General features: G+C 40.8%; 2 protein-coding genes across 3 annotated transcripts; one reads left to right on the top strand and one right to left on the bottom strand.

The window, feature by feature from the left end:
• Positions 1–2,198: 2,198 nt before the first annotated feature.
• Positions 2,199–6,566, top strand: LOC307073881 (histamine N-methyltransferase-like; the record flags this gene model as incomplete). Its single annotated transcript, XM_079733840.1, has 6 exons — positions 2,199–2,209; positions 4,013–4,065; positions 4,858–4,965; positions 5,312–5,442; positions 5,901–5,994; positions 6,256–6,566. 6 exons carry the CDS (start codon positions 2,199–2,201, stop codon positions 6,564–6,566), a joined length of 708 nt encoding a protein of 235 aa, XP_079589966.1.
• Positions 6,567–7,838: 1,272 nt separating this feature from the next.
• Positions 7,839–12,562, bottom strand: hnmt (histamine N-methyltransferase). Of its 2 annotated transcripts, none has more exons than XM_079731909.1 (7): positions 12,485–12,562; positions 11,950–12,105; positions 11,172–11,224; positions 10,177–10,284; positions 9,883–10,013; positions 9,252–9,345; positions 7,839–8,774 (listed from the first exon to the last, which is right to left on the bottom strand). In XM_079731909.1, exons 2-7 carry the CDS (start codon positions 12,084–12,086, stop codon positions 8,413–8,415), a joined length of 885 nt encoding a protein of 294 aa, XP_079588035.1. In that variant the 5' UTR covers positions 12,087–12,105; positions 12,485–12,562; the 3' UTR covers positions 7,839–8,412. The 2 variants fall into 2 exon arrangements, with proteins under 2 accessions (XP_079588035.1, XP_079588034.1); XM_079731908.1 differs by having other exon boundaries at positions 11,950–12,102.
• Positions 12,563–16,801: the final 4,239 nt, after the last annotated feature.

Genomic DNA, 16,801 nt, shown 5'->3' with positions numbered 1-16,801 from the left:
GAGGCTCAGATACAAAGACAAAGTGCAGGGATCCATGTGCCCAAAGATCATTTAATCTAAACTTTTGATTAAATTATCTTAGGGCACATATTTAGCACTTTAGATTCTAAAGAGCTAAATGACCAGTTAAAGTGCCACATGGCAGCTTAATGTATCAAAGTATATTTCATCTATCCATTTAAATAGACCACAGGGAAATCAATAGATCGTAGATTACTGTCAGAATGCTTCTGCTGCTTTTTCACTTTGTGTTGATTTCTCCTCCGATTTTAATTATACATGGACTCCTGTCTGGTTAATGTTTATCTTCCGTTCTGGGAACAAGTGTACCCTCCTGTTCCCAGAGCCATCTAGAAAAACATGACCAAACGATTCCAAACCGTTTGGGACCAAGGCACTCTATTAATTCCTAACTGGATCTCAAGGCACACACACTTACAATTGGAGGGGATGTTACCAAGCAGGGGAGATTCTAAGACCTTTAGGAGGGCTTTACGTGTATAATGGGCCATGGAAAAGTGGTCGACCACCCTGCTAAATTACAAAATTCAGGATATAACAATTTATACATTCATATTTTTCTTTAGATGATATGTAAATGTCCAACAATGCTACTTTTATAAAATTACTAGTAAGTACAGTCACATTGGTTTCACACCACAACATCATTTTCAAGAAAATTGAATATCGGATTGCTGTCCTTCAATTTTGTATGGCTTGAATTTACTGGTCCGTATTTTGATATAACATTGAAAAGATTATATTTGAAATTGTGTTTTTGAAATGGTTCAACTTGAAATGCCATATTTTAATTTCAAAGAGATAAATTCAAAATGAATACATTTAAATGGTCTTGTTTTCAAAGAATAATATTTCTTATGTTATGAATTCAATGGTTTTGACATTTAAATATACAAAATCATGCCAGTTGCCAATAGAAAACATTATTGCAATGATTTGCTACTATTTCACAGTCCACCATATCGTCATGCAATGATGGAGGAATCATACAATATAGATATTGTCAAATCAGGCCCCCCCTCAAATCCGTGCAGCTGATAAGAGATAACGATCTCCGACTAAAAACATGTTCATGTTTTCAACATGAGCAACACTTTTTTTCACTCCCATGTCCAGAGCAATATGTGTTAAACCGCTCAGCATTTAACAATAAGAGCCCGTCCCTAGCCTTGCTGCTTGGGAAGAGCTGCTCTCCCGGAAGACCCTAGGGTTGCGTACTCTCTCAACTTTTGAAATGAAACAGATGTGCTGGGCACTGTATTTGTAAGCGGCTTATAATTACAGTGCCCAGCACATCTGTTTCATTTCAAACGGCGGGCAACCGTTAATGTGGAGGCTTACTATGCCTCAGGGTAAAAAAAAAACTACTGTTGTCCTAGTAGGTAACCACCTTCCAAATGCACCCAATATCTCTCCCCTGCAGTCTTTGAGAGTAACATGACTCATTATGGAAAATTAGGGAGATGTACTTTACTGTTGCATAACTTGTTGCTCAGTTACTCTTAAAGTAGTAATAAAGCCGAAAATACTTGTACTATTTTCTTAAGTTACACAGAATGACTTACGCAACCCCGCTCAACTTCAGGAGGAAATATTCTCTAAATTATAACGATATCTATCAGGCTATACAGTTTATTGTGAAAGCTACCCATATACAATATGCCACATGGCGATAAGATGTTTACCGCCCCTTTAGGCCAATGGCCACTGGATTAGAGAGCGACTTGGCTGCCAAGTCAACAGATCAACAGATGCAACAGTCGAAGAGTTAATCTTTCACCAACTTATTGGGAGGTCAGACTGGGGGATAAAACAGTCAAAACATTATTTAAGTTCAACTCAGGGGTCTCAGGGCTAAATATATGACCTGCAGTGCTACAGAGCTGTCATTATAGTTAGACTATGAATTAGACATACTTTTCCCATAACTTTCCTTTGACATGAAAAAATAGTAATTCCCAAGTTGACCCTCCAACATTCTAACAACAGTACAACCAAGGAGGGAGGGTGCATGACAATTACATGTAAATGTAAATAAGGGAACGTGATGCATGTGTATGAATCTAGGATGACGGGACATTGGAGAGGACCTGGAGGAGATGCATGAGGACAACCAGAGACCAATGAGGATAGACCGTCAGAGAAGGGTGAAAGGTGTATGAGGAGGTGCATGAATGATGAAGAGGAGGTCAGTGTAAAGATGGGCATAAGTCAGTCTCTCTCTCTCTCTCTCTCTCTCTCTCTCTCTCTCTCTCTCTCTCTCTCTCTCTCTCTCTCTCTCTCTCTCTCTCTCTCTCTCTCGCCGAGACCCCTGGGTTGAACTTCTAAATAACGTTTTCCCTGTTATATGATATGCCCCAGCCAGACCTAAGAACATATATGTTGCTGAAAGATTAACTAGTCGGCTGCTGCATGTTCTCTATGTGATTTGGGAGTTCTAGGAGGGAAATGTTATCTCCATGGTTACGACCTATTGCAACGTTGTGAGAGTCCTGAGATTCAGGAAGAAGTGAGCCAGTGGACGGAGCTAAGAGGCTGTCCAATGACCTGCCGCTATTCAGCCACAAGCTATTGAGTAACCATCAGTCCCACATGTCAGTTGAGTTATGATGGTTTAGTCAAACGGGATGACCAGCAAACAAATCGGAGGGCTTAAATACGCAGTCTGACACCACCAGCCATGTCATTCCCCCCGACTTCTTTACCGTATAGTTTCCGTTACTTGTCCTTTGTTCTTGCAGGAATGACTTCTCCTCCCCATAGCGCACTGCTAATTAACTTGGCCTCCCCAATCCATACCTCTCAATGAATATCGCTCCTCTCAACCTTGTTTTGTTAATATCAGACTTAAATCCTCTGATGTTAATGCCTACAACGTGGAAGTTTGCCTCAGAGTGTTTGTGTGTATATTCTCAAGATAATTTACACACGTGAGTGATCACGTTACAGTTCTGCCAGTCTATTTCCAGATTTTCACGTTTGCTGCAATGACAAATACCAATTTACAGTTGTACATATGCTAAAACCAGACAGGAAGTAAATTGTAAGTGGGGGGAGCTTTCTATACATCCTTTATTAGTCTCTCTACAAGGCTGTTGCTTTATTGCCAGGCATACCTTTTTCTTCCTTCGTAGTACAAGTAAGTGAACATATTATCATGTTGTGTTTGAGACTTCGTCTCCTAGCGTTAAGCCCAAGTGTTAAACAACTGCCTTTTTGTTTCTCAAATTTCCAATTGTGTGACAATCTTTATAAAGTGTCTCATTTCTAATTCAGGACGAAAGTTGAAAGGCAAAATGTCTAAACATGACGGCTATAGACTATTGTTTTTTTTCACATTGGGCTTCTATGTGATAAACAAGCATTGTGTCTCTTCTTGTACTACTAACCAAATCATGAATCTCTTCAGTAGACCCAACCTGCCGGAGCAACAATGGCATCGATCTTGAAGAGTCTGATGGATAACGATGAGTGATGCGTGAAGGCCTTCAGGCTGTTTCTGGACCGCTGCACTCAGCACCAGAGCATGACCAACTTTATCCATGGCACAGTTTCAGATATACTGGCGAGGTTATACTAACTTTATACAATACTAGAGGCTCTAGCTATGGCATTGAATCAGATAGATAATCTGGAGCCTGTACTAATGGTTCTACTCTGTACAATACTGTATTTGTTTGATAACTATTGTTGTGTCCCTGTTCATCTTTTAGCCTCACCATCAACTTCTTGTTATTGCACATTTAAAGAAATGAGCCTACGGTTATTCAGGCTTCAAAGTTTTTTAATAGCGAGGATTGGGACTCAAAATAACCCCCCTTGCCTTGGGTTTATTCACTTGATCTTTTAACCAGCAAATTAACATTTACTCCAATAATTCAATACATATGGATGGACATATGGATATAAAATGGAAAGGGTTTGTTTAAAATGTAACTTTTCCATTTAACTTTGTTAAAATGTGCTAACAGCCTTTTATTTTGCCCTTTAGTGTCGGCGACGGAAAGGACAAGCTGAACGTCATCGGAGGGGGAAGTTCTGGAGGTAAGAACTTAGTGGGCCTCCCTTCTCTGTCCCCAGTGTAGTAATATCAGTAATGCAATTATGGATAGGCATATAGCTGTGGATTGTCGTCAAACATGTCAGTTGGTTTAACATGTTTAATTAAGGATGATCAGATGGGCAAGTCCACTCAGTCCGCAAGATTGGTTGACTCAGGATTTCTATCAACTTTGTTTCAATAGTTTAACACAGGACCATGAAGGCATGTTGGTATGGCAGTTCGCACAAGCACACAAGACTTCTGGATGTCACCACCGAACCCATTTCTTGTTGTTTCCACCCAGTTCTAGCAATGAAACCGTTAGAGACTGACTTGTGAGTCTACCCTCAGGGCAACACACCAAGCTAATTGCATACATGCTTCCCGAACCCTGCTGACTGATTTGCTGTTCTCCAGAAAGACAATGGCTAGGGGAGTATGCTGAGAGAAAAGCAAGCGCTGGCAGGCACACCATAGGCGGTCCTCCAGACAAGATGTTCCTGCAGCTTCCTGTAAAGATGCTCTGATTTTGAATCTCTTCCTTGCCACTAGAATTATCCTCAGTGTTGGAGCCAGCAAATCTCCTTTCTCACTCAATGAATAATTTCAATGCACTCTTCGTTCTTTTGCTGATATCCATCCAAACCACTGCACTATTCATTATACTGGCGATGATGTGCTTGTATACGGGGGAAGTAGGGATGGAAGAAAAGACATTTCATCTAATCAGAGTCAGCGCCAGAGGTGTTTTGTCCAATGAGAGGTCAAGAGTCTGCTTGTTGCTGTGGTTGCAGGTGAGATAGACCTGGAGATGTTTTCTCAGCTCCGTCAGAAGCATCCAAGCATAACGGTGGACAACCAAGTGATTGAGCCCAGCAGCCAACAGATACATAACTACAAAGGTACATACTAGCTGCGAATCACATCCTGTTTCTCTCTCAGCCTTGCTTTAATGATAAAGTCTTGAAGGATTAAGTGCTAAACATTCGTAATTAATTCACTTTTTATTCTTTGAATATGGGAGGTTGCTAGTTTGATCCTCCTAACTGAGTGTCGAGGTGCCCCTGAGCAAGACACCTAACCCTAACTGCTCCCGACGAGCTGGCTGTTGCTGTGTGTTGATGAAACTGAAAGTGTGTGAATGTGTGTATAAATAGTTGTAAGTCACTTGGACAAGGGTCTGCTAAATGGCCTGAATATAAATATAAATGAATAACTGATTTGCCATGCGTCTTTTCTTTTACATAGTTTTGGTGTCAAAGACAGCAGATTTGGATTATATTGAATTCACTTGGAACCATATGACTGACCTCGAGCTTAAGCAACGCGTGAAAGAAGAAAAGACGATCAAGAAAGCAGACTTCATCCACATTCTACAGGTTGGTACTTCCAAGAATCAGTGGCACTGAACACTGTACATCACTGGGATACACTGATTACATGACACCTCAAACAACCAATAATAATGGTTCCAACTTGGTTATTTCAATGTGTTCCACAAAAACCTTTCACCTACCCTTTAGTGTTCCAAAGCATACTTTAAAAGTATATTTCACCAGATCATTAGGATTTTCTGGTTGCTCATAACCAGGCAATGAGCTTCTCCCACTAATTCAAGTCTGGATTTTCATAGTCCTTCCATAGTGAGATGTAACAAAAGATCCCTAGTCCCTACTATACTGGGAATATTAATGATTTTACAATCAATATGCCACTCATGTGTTGAGTTCCAATTCATTCCACACATATCCTTTCAACCTGTTTATAGACAAATAATAGGACAATCTCTGGACTGCGCCACAATCTAAATCATTTTGGCTTGTGTGTGAATTAACAGGTGCTCTACCATGCCAAAGACCCCGACACTACAGTCAGCTTCTTCCAGAGTCTCCTCAGCCAGACTGGCAAACTTCTTATCACCCTTGTTTCTGGTACAGCGATATTTTTATGTCCATCTATCTATTTGTGAAGTGTCTTATTTTTGGTTTTGTTGGTTTTTTGGATTTCTTGACAAGGCAAGAACCAAGCAGTTAGTCTATAACATAGATTATATAATCTACATAGAATATAGATTATTCATCTATAATATAGATGAAGAGCTATTATATAGATTCTCTATAATAAAAATAGCACATTAAACATTGGTTGAATCATTCAATCCGTGTGTGTGTGTGTGTGTGTGTGACCCTCAGGTAAGAGTGGGCGAGAAATACTGTGGCGGAAGAGCCAGCTGGCCCACTCTAACCCTGGACAGTATTTGAACATGAACGATATCAAGGGCAGGCTGGATTCCAAGGGCACCAGTTACCGTAGTTACCAGGCGCCGTCATACCTTGACATCAGCGAGTGCTTCGTTGAGGGGAACGCGAACGGAGAGTTGCTGCTGGACTTCCTGCTCCAAGTGGAGGACTTCAGCCGGACGGCGCCGGTCGAGATGAAGGAGGGGGTCCTTGCTTCGGCTACCGGACTGCAGCGCGGAGACCGATGGGAAGATCATCTTTAACAACAGCACAGAGGCACTGGTCCTGGACCCTCTCCCTTAGCACGGCGAAGGACGTTTTAAGTATCTTTACCTGTTTATTTATTGTCTTCATGAAATACGTGCAAGTTGAAAATGTTCTAATACATCTAATCTGTTCTTAGAGAAATTGTATTAGAACTGTGTCACAACAATCCTGAAGTGGTTTTTTGTAACATTTCTACATTAAAATATCTGCTCAAATCTGGGTGAGTGTGATGTTTTACTTTATTTCATTTCATGTTTGGTTTGGGCTACTTTCAACGTGATTAAAAGTAGCCCAAAAAGGCGGGAAACCAGGCAATCTGGCAACACGTCATCACGCTGTGGCCTCAACATGAGTCAATGAGACTAACTGAAAATATACCAAGCTTAAAATGTAGAATATCTTTAGTTTATCCTTAGTTTAAAATATATTTAAAATCTAGATGGCACAAAGCGATCCAAGGTAATCCTAACATTTTAAAGGGGACATATTATACAAATTTGCCCCTTCTGACATCACTAGTGGGCGTGTCCACCTATCTGTGCTGGATAGATGAGCAACGTTTGCTGCAGTCCACTGGGTAGAGTGGTGGACTGATCTATCCAGCACACATCTAGGTGGACACGCCCACTAGTGAGATCATATGGGGCAGATTTTCGAAACTGCTTGTAAGGCTAATCACACTCAGACCTGGTGGTATAATATGTCCCCTTTAAGAAACAATAAAACCTAAGAAGGACAATAGTTCAGCGCGGCATGCAGTCGTCACCTTCTTTAATAGGTCCATGCCTCACCTCATAACATAGCCTACTGTGGCGAGCGAGCAGCAAGGGAAGGACGAGTAGGGAGCAATTATACAACCCTCGCAGCGCATAGGCTAAACACTTTCTCAACCGATCGCAATGTATGTCTCACTGACGGTGTCGGAAACAATAACTCAGTAACGTAAGTACAGTAACGTTACACTAAAATAAATACACGCCCACAGAGACAAACCCCACACTATGTCCCTGCCTGCCGCAAAGGACCTAGGATGGCGCCAAAGGTCCCACTAGCGATAGTCCCAGGAATCCCTTATGGCACCCGGAACACGGCGACCACGCCCACGGTCGCAACAATACTCCACCGCACGCACGAACACACACACACACACACACACCAGAAGAGCTCAGCTTTTCTATATTTAATCAAATGTATTCAAACATGATCACTTCAGCTGTTTGTTTAACTCTTCACTTTATTTGTTTCTAACCATTTTAAATGGTGTGCATGTTAATTCCATTTAAACTTGTTTACATCCCTTCACTTGATTTAAGCCATTTAACATTTCTTTATGTCTTTAACTATCCAACTTTGCTAAAACATATTTTCACCCTCAACACCCTCAATACCCTCAACTACAGCATTAACTCCAGTTTCTGCAGGTAATACTTTTTCTAGTTCCATCCCTTCCTGTAGAGCTAGAGCCTTGGTTTTACAATATGAGTTATTCCCCTCATATGGCTAGTTTTATAGCACCATCATATGGCTAGCTAAGGTATTGTTTCAGATTGTGCTCCAAACAAATCAACATTTAAGATTGTTACGTGATAGTTGTAATTAAAAAATATCTAATAGAATATTACCATTCCTCACAGAACGGTGCTTAGACACAGTTGGGAACTGTTTTGGTTCTGCGTCGGATTTTAGTGAGCGGACCAATCACAGCCCTTTATTCTGCGTCACCCTGACCCAAGGTTACAATTTTTGGGAGGCGCACGTCAAGACTGGCGATGGATGCAAGGAGAGTCTGCAGGGACGCAATGAGTCTGTTACGCTGCGTCAACATGGAACCATAATCAGGCCTTAAGGCAGAGGGTCCAGAACCAGAGCCTCCAGGCTGTTGTTAAAGATGATCTTCCCATCGGTCTCCACGCTGCAGTCCGGTTGCCGCAACATCTCCAGGACCCCCGCTTTGAGCTCGGCCGGCGCCGTCCGGCTGAAGTCCAGGACCTCCGTCAGGAAGTCCAGCAGTAGCCCTCCCTTCTCACTGCCCTCCACGAAGCACTCGCTGATGTCCAGATGGGACGGAAGCAAGTAACTACGGTACGCCACGCCCTGGGACTCCAGGCCGCTCTTGATGTCTCTCGTGGTCACACACTGGCTGATCTCGGCGTTACACAGCTGGCTCCGGTACTTCCGCCACAGCTTGCCCCACCCACTCCTCTCTGAGGGTCCAACGCACGCCCACGCACACACACAGACACGCGCACGTGCACAAGCAGACAGACAGGTGGGTTGAATCAAGCATCAGATGTCTTATGTGCTTATATTATTTTACAGATTAACTGCTTGATTGTTGACTCAAAAAAACACGAAACCAAAAATACGTTGACATGGAATTTGTTATAAGGTAATATACCTGCTCAATGTCTACCGGTAGAAACATGAACATTTTAAATGATATAGCATCTAACAGCTAAATCAAATAATGCGCCAATCATGTAGGCAATAGTCCTTCAACAAAAAAAAAGGAAATAAAATACATTAAAAAGAAAATATATATATATATATATATATATATATCTTTGTCAAGCCATACAATATTTGATGGATTGCCTCTCCTGGATGCAGTAATAAGAATTGCATCTCTCTATAATCACTCGTAAAGAAATTGATGGAGCGATAAAGAAATGTCGATGTACCAGAAACGAGAATAATGAGAAGTTTTCCATTTTTGTCGAGTAGACTCTGGAAGAAGCGGACGGTGGCGTCTGGGTCTTTGACGTAATAGAGCATCTGTTCATTCAAACACAAGCCCAGAGAAATTGGCTGGCGGAGCGGTCCAGAGAATGGCTAATTAATAGTCTATTAACGACAGGTGTTCACGAGTGTGGGTTAATTGCCATGAAATGTGGACAATTAATGTGAATGGAAATGTGTCACATGAGTGGCACATTGATTGCATGCTCTTTAATATTCCTGGTCTAGGAGAGTCATTTAGTACAGCTTAATCTGGAATGATTATCAGAGTGTGCATGTAGACAGCCCTGGTCATGAGAAACTAGACAATCATAATGATTTTGGTGATGTAAAACTGAAGAAGGAAAACTGGTAGGTAAACTCCTTATTTTGGTTAGTGTTCGATGTTGTGGGGAGCACACATATACATTTATAACATGTTAACATATACAGAAACATTAAAGTGCCACGTAAACAATCTATGCCAGTGATGTTACCAGAAAATGGGTCTAAACTACAATACCAGCATGTACTCAGACTGAAGAAACCAATGTGATGTGCAGCATTGGCGCTCATAGTGGGAACCTTATTCACCTGTATCATGTGAATGAAGTCTGCTTTCTTGCTCATCTTGTTTTCTTTCCAGTGTTGTTCAAACCCAGCGGCAGTGTTCTTGTTCCAGGTGAATTTAATATAATCTAAATCTGGTGTTTTAGACACCAAAACTATTGGAAAAATGACACAAGTGACCCCCAGTTAGTTGGATTGTTAACCAATTTTCCTAAAATAGGTAAACCAATTACAATTGGTATAAACCCTTAATCCTTCCTGACTCGGATGAGCAAGGCTGAAAGAGTAAACGTGAGATAATACGCAGTTAGTATGTACCTTTGTAGTTATGTATCTGTTGGCTGCTGGGCTCAATCACTTGGTTGTCCACCGTTATGCTTGGATGCTTCTGACGGAGCTGAGAAAACATCTCCAGGTCTATATCACCTGCAACCACAGCAACAAGCAGACGCTTGACCTCTCATTGGATAAAACGCCTTTATTTTCCTTAATTCCACTTAGAAACAAAATCTGCTCTGAAGTCAAGAATGAAAGTGTATGCAGGAATGTTTTAATATCCCTTGGTGGAGTGTCAGCCTTTTTGATAAAATGTAAACAGCTACCACGTTTTATTAAATGAAAGGTATTATAGAATGGAAATGTTCTTGTCTAACCGTGTTTTTCCACAAGATAATTGGCAGTGAATGACGCTTAGCAGCACATAGCTACCTGCACTACACACACTTACACCTAATTTGTCAGAGACGGAAGGCAAAAAATAAATAAAATAAAATGACGATTATTTTTGCTTGTTCAATTTGTTGCAGAGCCACTTGTTAAACCGCACTTGTTTGACTCTTATGCAAGTGAACAGCAGCAGATGTGGTCAGCTGAGCTCATGTAGCATATAAACTCTCAGATTAGCATCAACGCTACCCTGAGGGTATAAAGTCATTAATTCAGATGCCATTAGGAAACCCATACCGCCGTCCACTCTATCATACTGACACACAGGTGTCGTGTGGCTGCAAATACATTAACAGAAACATTTAATCGGTTTTGACATCACATTCCGGCATTCTTGGCGGAATAGACTCTCTGTCGAAATGCAAGCACTCAAAACAGAAATACATTGAAGTAAACAAAAAAAGAACAACTTATAATTGCCTCTATTGACATTGTCTGCCGTGGAGGGTTAATATCAACCCAACTGGCAGGACAAGTTGCTGACAAAGGCTGTCGTCCAACTGAGGATCTGTAGATGAACATGTTTGAATGGAGGCTCCACAAAGTTACACTGTCACTAGGGGAGAGAAGGCCTGGTAGGTTCTCACCTGAACCGCTTCCCACTCCGAAGACATTCAGCTCAGCCTTTCCGTCGCCGACACTAAACGTTACATTTGAATACCGTTAGCACATTGTATATCGTTGGTGGGTCCATACTGATCGTCGTCCCAGCACCCTCTACACCTTTTACGTATAATATCCATGTGTTGAACCATTATTTGGCGTTAGCTGGAAAGATAATATATGAGTTTACTAATCAAGATCAGTTAATAAACACAAGGCAGCAGTGATAATGTTGTCGGGATCTCAGCAGTCCTGTCTAGCTATAAAACCCCATTGGACCCTTAATAATTGGCTCATTTTTAAAAAAAACATGTGCAATAGCAACAGGGGTTTAGTGGTGCAGGTGGTGGTCAGGTTTAAAGATTAACAGGAACAGTAGCTACGATAATAGTACAATAGCCGTGATGTTAACTGGTAATGGAGGCAAGCTGAAGAGTCAGGCGCGATAGATCCATAGGCTTAATTTTTTTTTAATGATTCTACCTAAATGCAATAAATGTAACCTGAATACGTCCATAACAAAATAATTTACGAATATTAACGATCACGTTCTGCATATAATTCCAATGAAAACAATGAAAGTGAATCACAAGAACACATCTCTTACTGTAAGCATTCATTTTGCCCCTGCCATTTAATGTTTATGGTAGTTGTTTATTTTTTTGCTTTTTGGGGGGTAGGTCTTCATAAGTCAAACATATTCTGAGAACGCTGTGAACCACTGGGACTTACCAGTGGTTCATGCAGTGGTTACTGGATTACCTGGCTAGTTCACCCGGCAGTGTACCGTGAATGAAGTCCTGCATGCACTGGTGCTCAGAGGAGCGCTCCAGGAACAGCTGGAAGGACTTGAGGTACCGCTCATCGTCCTCCACCAGGCACCTCAGGGGCGATGCCATCGCTGCTGCAGCTCGTCTGCTGAACAGATCAATGATTTGGTTAGCTGACGAGACATAAGGTTTGTTGATACAATTGAAGCTGAAAGTACGTGGTAAAAAAGCTGTCATACGGATAAAGACCTTTCCGATTCTGTAGAGTGATTTTCTATTCAGGATCCGACATAGAACCATCGACATATCAGAGTATCTAGGTGCGACACATAGCATCGCTATTCCTCCAGTAAAGGAGAATATGCATGTAGTCCTAGCACGCTGTTGCTGTTGTTCAGCGAATGTGTCAGTATTCAGATCACGCATGACGCAAGTCTCAAACACAACTTAATATATGTTCCCTTACATGTGTTTCGAGGAAATGTGAAAAGCGACAGCCTGGCATATAAGAGTGTAAGTAGACTCACTGTAGAAAAGATCTGCTGCAAGACGTCTGACGGCCTCTGACTCGCTTCTTCCCAATTCCCAAAATGAATCCGTCTGCGTCCTGCAAGACAGAAGCGTGACTTGTAGGAGGCGTAACTTGTACTGTTGTAAATCGCGGAAGTAGGAGGCGTGTCTAGTACTTTTCTAAATCGCGTAGATCTGTAGATCTGTATGTAGCAGTGGTGCGCGGGTACATAAATGACCGCAACTCGAACCTCAAATATTAGGCCTTATATAAATATAATGCACCCGACCCGCTCATTTAAAAATATGCTCTTGATTAACTTAATTATAGCCTTACTGGCTTACGTGAAACTGACAACCTTGAGTCATATGCATTTAAGAAAAGAAGCCTATTACAAATTTACAATGACATGTAGCCTAATGCATATAACAGTTTAACGTGGGGAACCTGCTTACGTTTAGCCTACTTTATCCCTTTAACAAAAAGACAGCAGATTAATAATTCAAAGAATTTTATTGAATACATTTCGGTTAAAACAATCCACAATGGACTTTAATCGTCGCATTATTTTCAAGTTTTCCAAAAAACAATGGCATGTCCTCATAATACTCTAACATAAATAGAAAAGGATCCATAACTTCATGCTTTTCTTTAGCAATTAAGGTGTCACCATTTTCTATGTAATTCTCTAGGGATTGTACAGCCTCGCTGTCTTCCATGCCAAGGAAGCGCTGCACCTGGACCACCCCTTTGAAGAGGTTCTGTTCCTTCATCTGTTTTAGCCACTTGCTCGCTTCCTGCATGTTTTCAAGATCCTGCATGAGATAGAAAACAATGAATTAAAATAAATATTACTGATAGAAACAAGACAAGAACAATGTCACTAACAGGAGGATAGTTATGAGAAAGCCTTCATATTATAGCGTTCACATTACAAGCCTTCATTTTATATATATTTGCCGCTGCGCGTACCAGATTGACTCGGCTGCCAGATCGACTCGGGGTCCTGCGCTTACAGATGACGCTTTCAGTGAGACATACATTGCGATCAGTTGAGAAAGTGTGTTTTTTGTGAGATGTTTCTGTAATAAATTGCAACTGTCGCAGTCGTTTAGCCAAAATTATTTTGAATTATTTTGTTTGTTACGCTAGAGAATAGGATTTCTTGCAGTTTGTGTGGTAATATCTTAGCAGCTTCAATCAATTTCCATGCAGTGGTAGGCTGTGGGTCAACCCATGTGCTGAGTACCCTGATCTGAAAAGACCAATAGTAAAGCTCAAAGTTTGGTACTGCCAAACCCCCCAGCAGTGTAGTCAAACAAACCCTAGGATTTCCCTAGGATTTCCAAATAAAACTGGAAATCATGGAGTGAATGTCTTTGAAATAATTTGGAGGGGGGCAGAGTGGTAGCATAAAGAAAAGGAAATTGAGACGGGGCAATACGTTAATTTTAACTGTATTAATTCTACCTTGAAGAGATGTCTTTAGATTCCTCCATCTATGAATGTCTGACTTTATTTTGCTTAGCATAGTGTTGAAGTTGTCTCTGTTAATTGTATGTATGTTTTTAAAGATTGTAATGCCCAGATATGTAAAAGAGCTTTTGGTCTGAATATAGGTGCGAATAGGAGCCTTTGTTTGTATATTATTTAGATGCATAAGTGCAAATTTTGTCCAATTAATTTTATAGCCTGAAAGGCTGCTGAAATGACCAAATTCCTTGATGACTGGGTGAATAGAGGTGCCAAAGCTATCCAAGAACAAAATTATATCATCCGCATATAGAGATATAATATGATTGTGATGACCAATTTTCAATGGGGAAGCTGTAGATTGCCTAATGGCTTGTGCCAGGGGTTCCAGAGATAGACAAAATAAAAGTAGCAAGAGTGGACATCCCTGTCTTGTTCCACACTGCAGGGTAAAAGGAGAAGAGATTATGCTCCCTGTTAGAACACTTGCTAAAGGTGAGTGGTATGGCGCCTTGATCATTGCTATAAAATTATGTCTGAATCCAAAACGTTGCAAAACTGCCCACATATAGTTCCACTCCATCCTATCAAAGGCTTTCTCGACGTCAAGTGAAAATACGGCACAAGGATTTGGGTGTGTCTCTGCTACATCTATAATGTGTAGCAGCCTTCTCATGTTATCAGATGCATAGCGTCCTTTGATAAAGCCTGTTTGGTCTTCATTGACTAGAGATTGAATAACTTTTTCAAGGCGCAGAGCAAGAACTTCGGCATATATCTTAAGATCACTTGTAAGTAAAGATATTGGTCTAAAACTAGAGCACTCCGAGAGTAGGGTGATGAGTGATGTTTTTTGGTGTCTTTGAAAGGTCCCACTCTTGGTTGCAAAATAAAATGAATCAAGCATGAGTGTGCCCACCATGTCCCAAAGTTCTAAATAAAGCTCTGGTGGGAGGCCATCCAAGCCAGGCGATTTGCCTTTACTGAGACATTTCAAAGCTCTATGTAGTTCATCCAGCTCTAAAGCAGCTTCCAGATCATCTTGGTCTGTTTGTTCGGGCAGGGAAGATCCAATTTGTCAAGATAATGTTTACAATTAGCGTTGTCATATGCAAATTTCTGATTTATATAGATTTTCATAAAATGTCAAGAATGTATTATTAATGGACTGCAGATTGGTTGTAATTTTGCCATCAGGCTTATTTATTGCTGTGATGTGAGCTTTCGTTTCACATTCCTTAAGCATAAGAGCCAGCAGGTGACTAGGCCTCTCTGATTCAAAGTAGTACTTTTGTCTAGTTCTATGCAAGATTAATTCCGCCTTTGATACAGCCAGTGTCTTGTATTCATCTTTCAAAGATTTCAGCAGTTTAGACTGATCATCTGAGAAGCTACGTTTTTGTAAGTTTTCTAACGATTCTATTTTGCATTCAAGATTTGTGATCTGGGAAGCTTCGGTTTTAGCTAGAGTTGAGGAGAATGAAATACAGAAACCACAAATAAAGCACTTTGTGGCCTCCCATAAAATTTGTGGAGTGGAGCATTCCTTTGTGTTAATATCCAAAAAATCTTTTAATTGAACTTTGAGTGAACTAAGAAATCCAGAGTTAGTTAGTATAGATGTGTTTAAACGCCACCTGGGGGCCTTTGTCCTAATGTTGGGCAGATCAACGTTGCATAACAGCGCAGAGTGATCATATAGCAGAACTGGTAAGAAAGTAATGGACGTATGTCCGGCAATTAAGGTTGGGCTAAGAAAAAGATAATCTATCCGGGAAAATGTCTTATGCCTATTGGAAAAAAATGTTTAATCCCTAGCAGTAGCATTCTGCATGCGCCAAATATCAACAAGATTTAAGTCTGTGACAAGTGTGTTCAATAGGGTAGATGAAGGATTGGCCATTGCATCTGAATTCGATTTATAAAGAGATGGATTAAGGACTGCATTGAAATCACCCCCCACCACTAAAGAACATCATTTTGTTCTAATAATGTGTTTCCAATGTAAGAAAAAAAGTCTCTATCAGGCTCATCTGGGCAGTATACAGATGTAAACGCCAATTTATGATTAAATATGTTAACACGGGCAAAAGCAAGCCTTCCATTCTCATCATTACCAATGACATTTACCTCGCAGGACATTTTCCGGTTAAGAAGGATGCAAACTCCCTTGGTCCTATTTAGGGCGCACAATGATACAATTAATCTGTAATGTTTATTTTGAAACCGTGCCACATTGCATTGTTTTAGATGCGTTTCTTGGATAGAGGCGATGTCCACCCTTTTACGACGAAGATATTTAAGAACACAAGTTTTTTTGATAGCGGAGTTTAGGCCATTCACATTGAGTGATAACATATTCAATGACTGCGTCGACATATTATATGGTTAAGATCTGTCTTAAAATGTAAACGTGATAGTATAAGATAGAGCATATGCGTGCGATCGTCCTGCCAATTACTCTGCAGATGCCCCAACGCTGATGTTCTAATAAAGAGTATGAATATGTCTGTAACGGGGAAGGGGTGGGAAAAACTGTATACAAAAACAAACACAGACCGCACAAACAAAAAACCCTAGGTCTGTAAACACATAAGCATCGTCTGATACGTGACCAATCCACACCAACGCATGGCTAAAGTAGCAGATAAGCCAATACAGTCCTAACATAAAATAAAGAAAACATCACCTCTCGAACAAGTGAAGCTAGGCTTATTTAGCATGCTAGTGTTAAATCATACTGGAAGGAACTGTCAGAAGAACCTATGGTTGGAATCTTATATTCCAACCATTCCAAAATACCTTAATAAGGATTCTGAGACTGTCCATTGCTACATAACTTGTATATGTTAAATGATGA

The sequence above is a fragment of the Pollachius pollachius genome (genome assembly GCF_949987615.1).
Source record: "Pollachius pollachius genome assembly, chromosome: 3".
NCBI classification, from domain to species: domain Eukaryota; kingdom Metazoa; phylum Chordata; class Actinopteri; order Gadiformes; family Gadidae; genus Pollachius; species Pollachius pollachius.
This window is presented reverse-complemented; position numbering and strand designations above follow the sequence as displayed.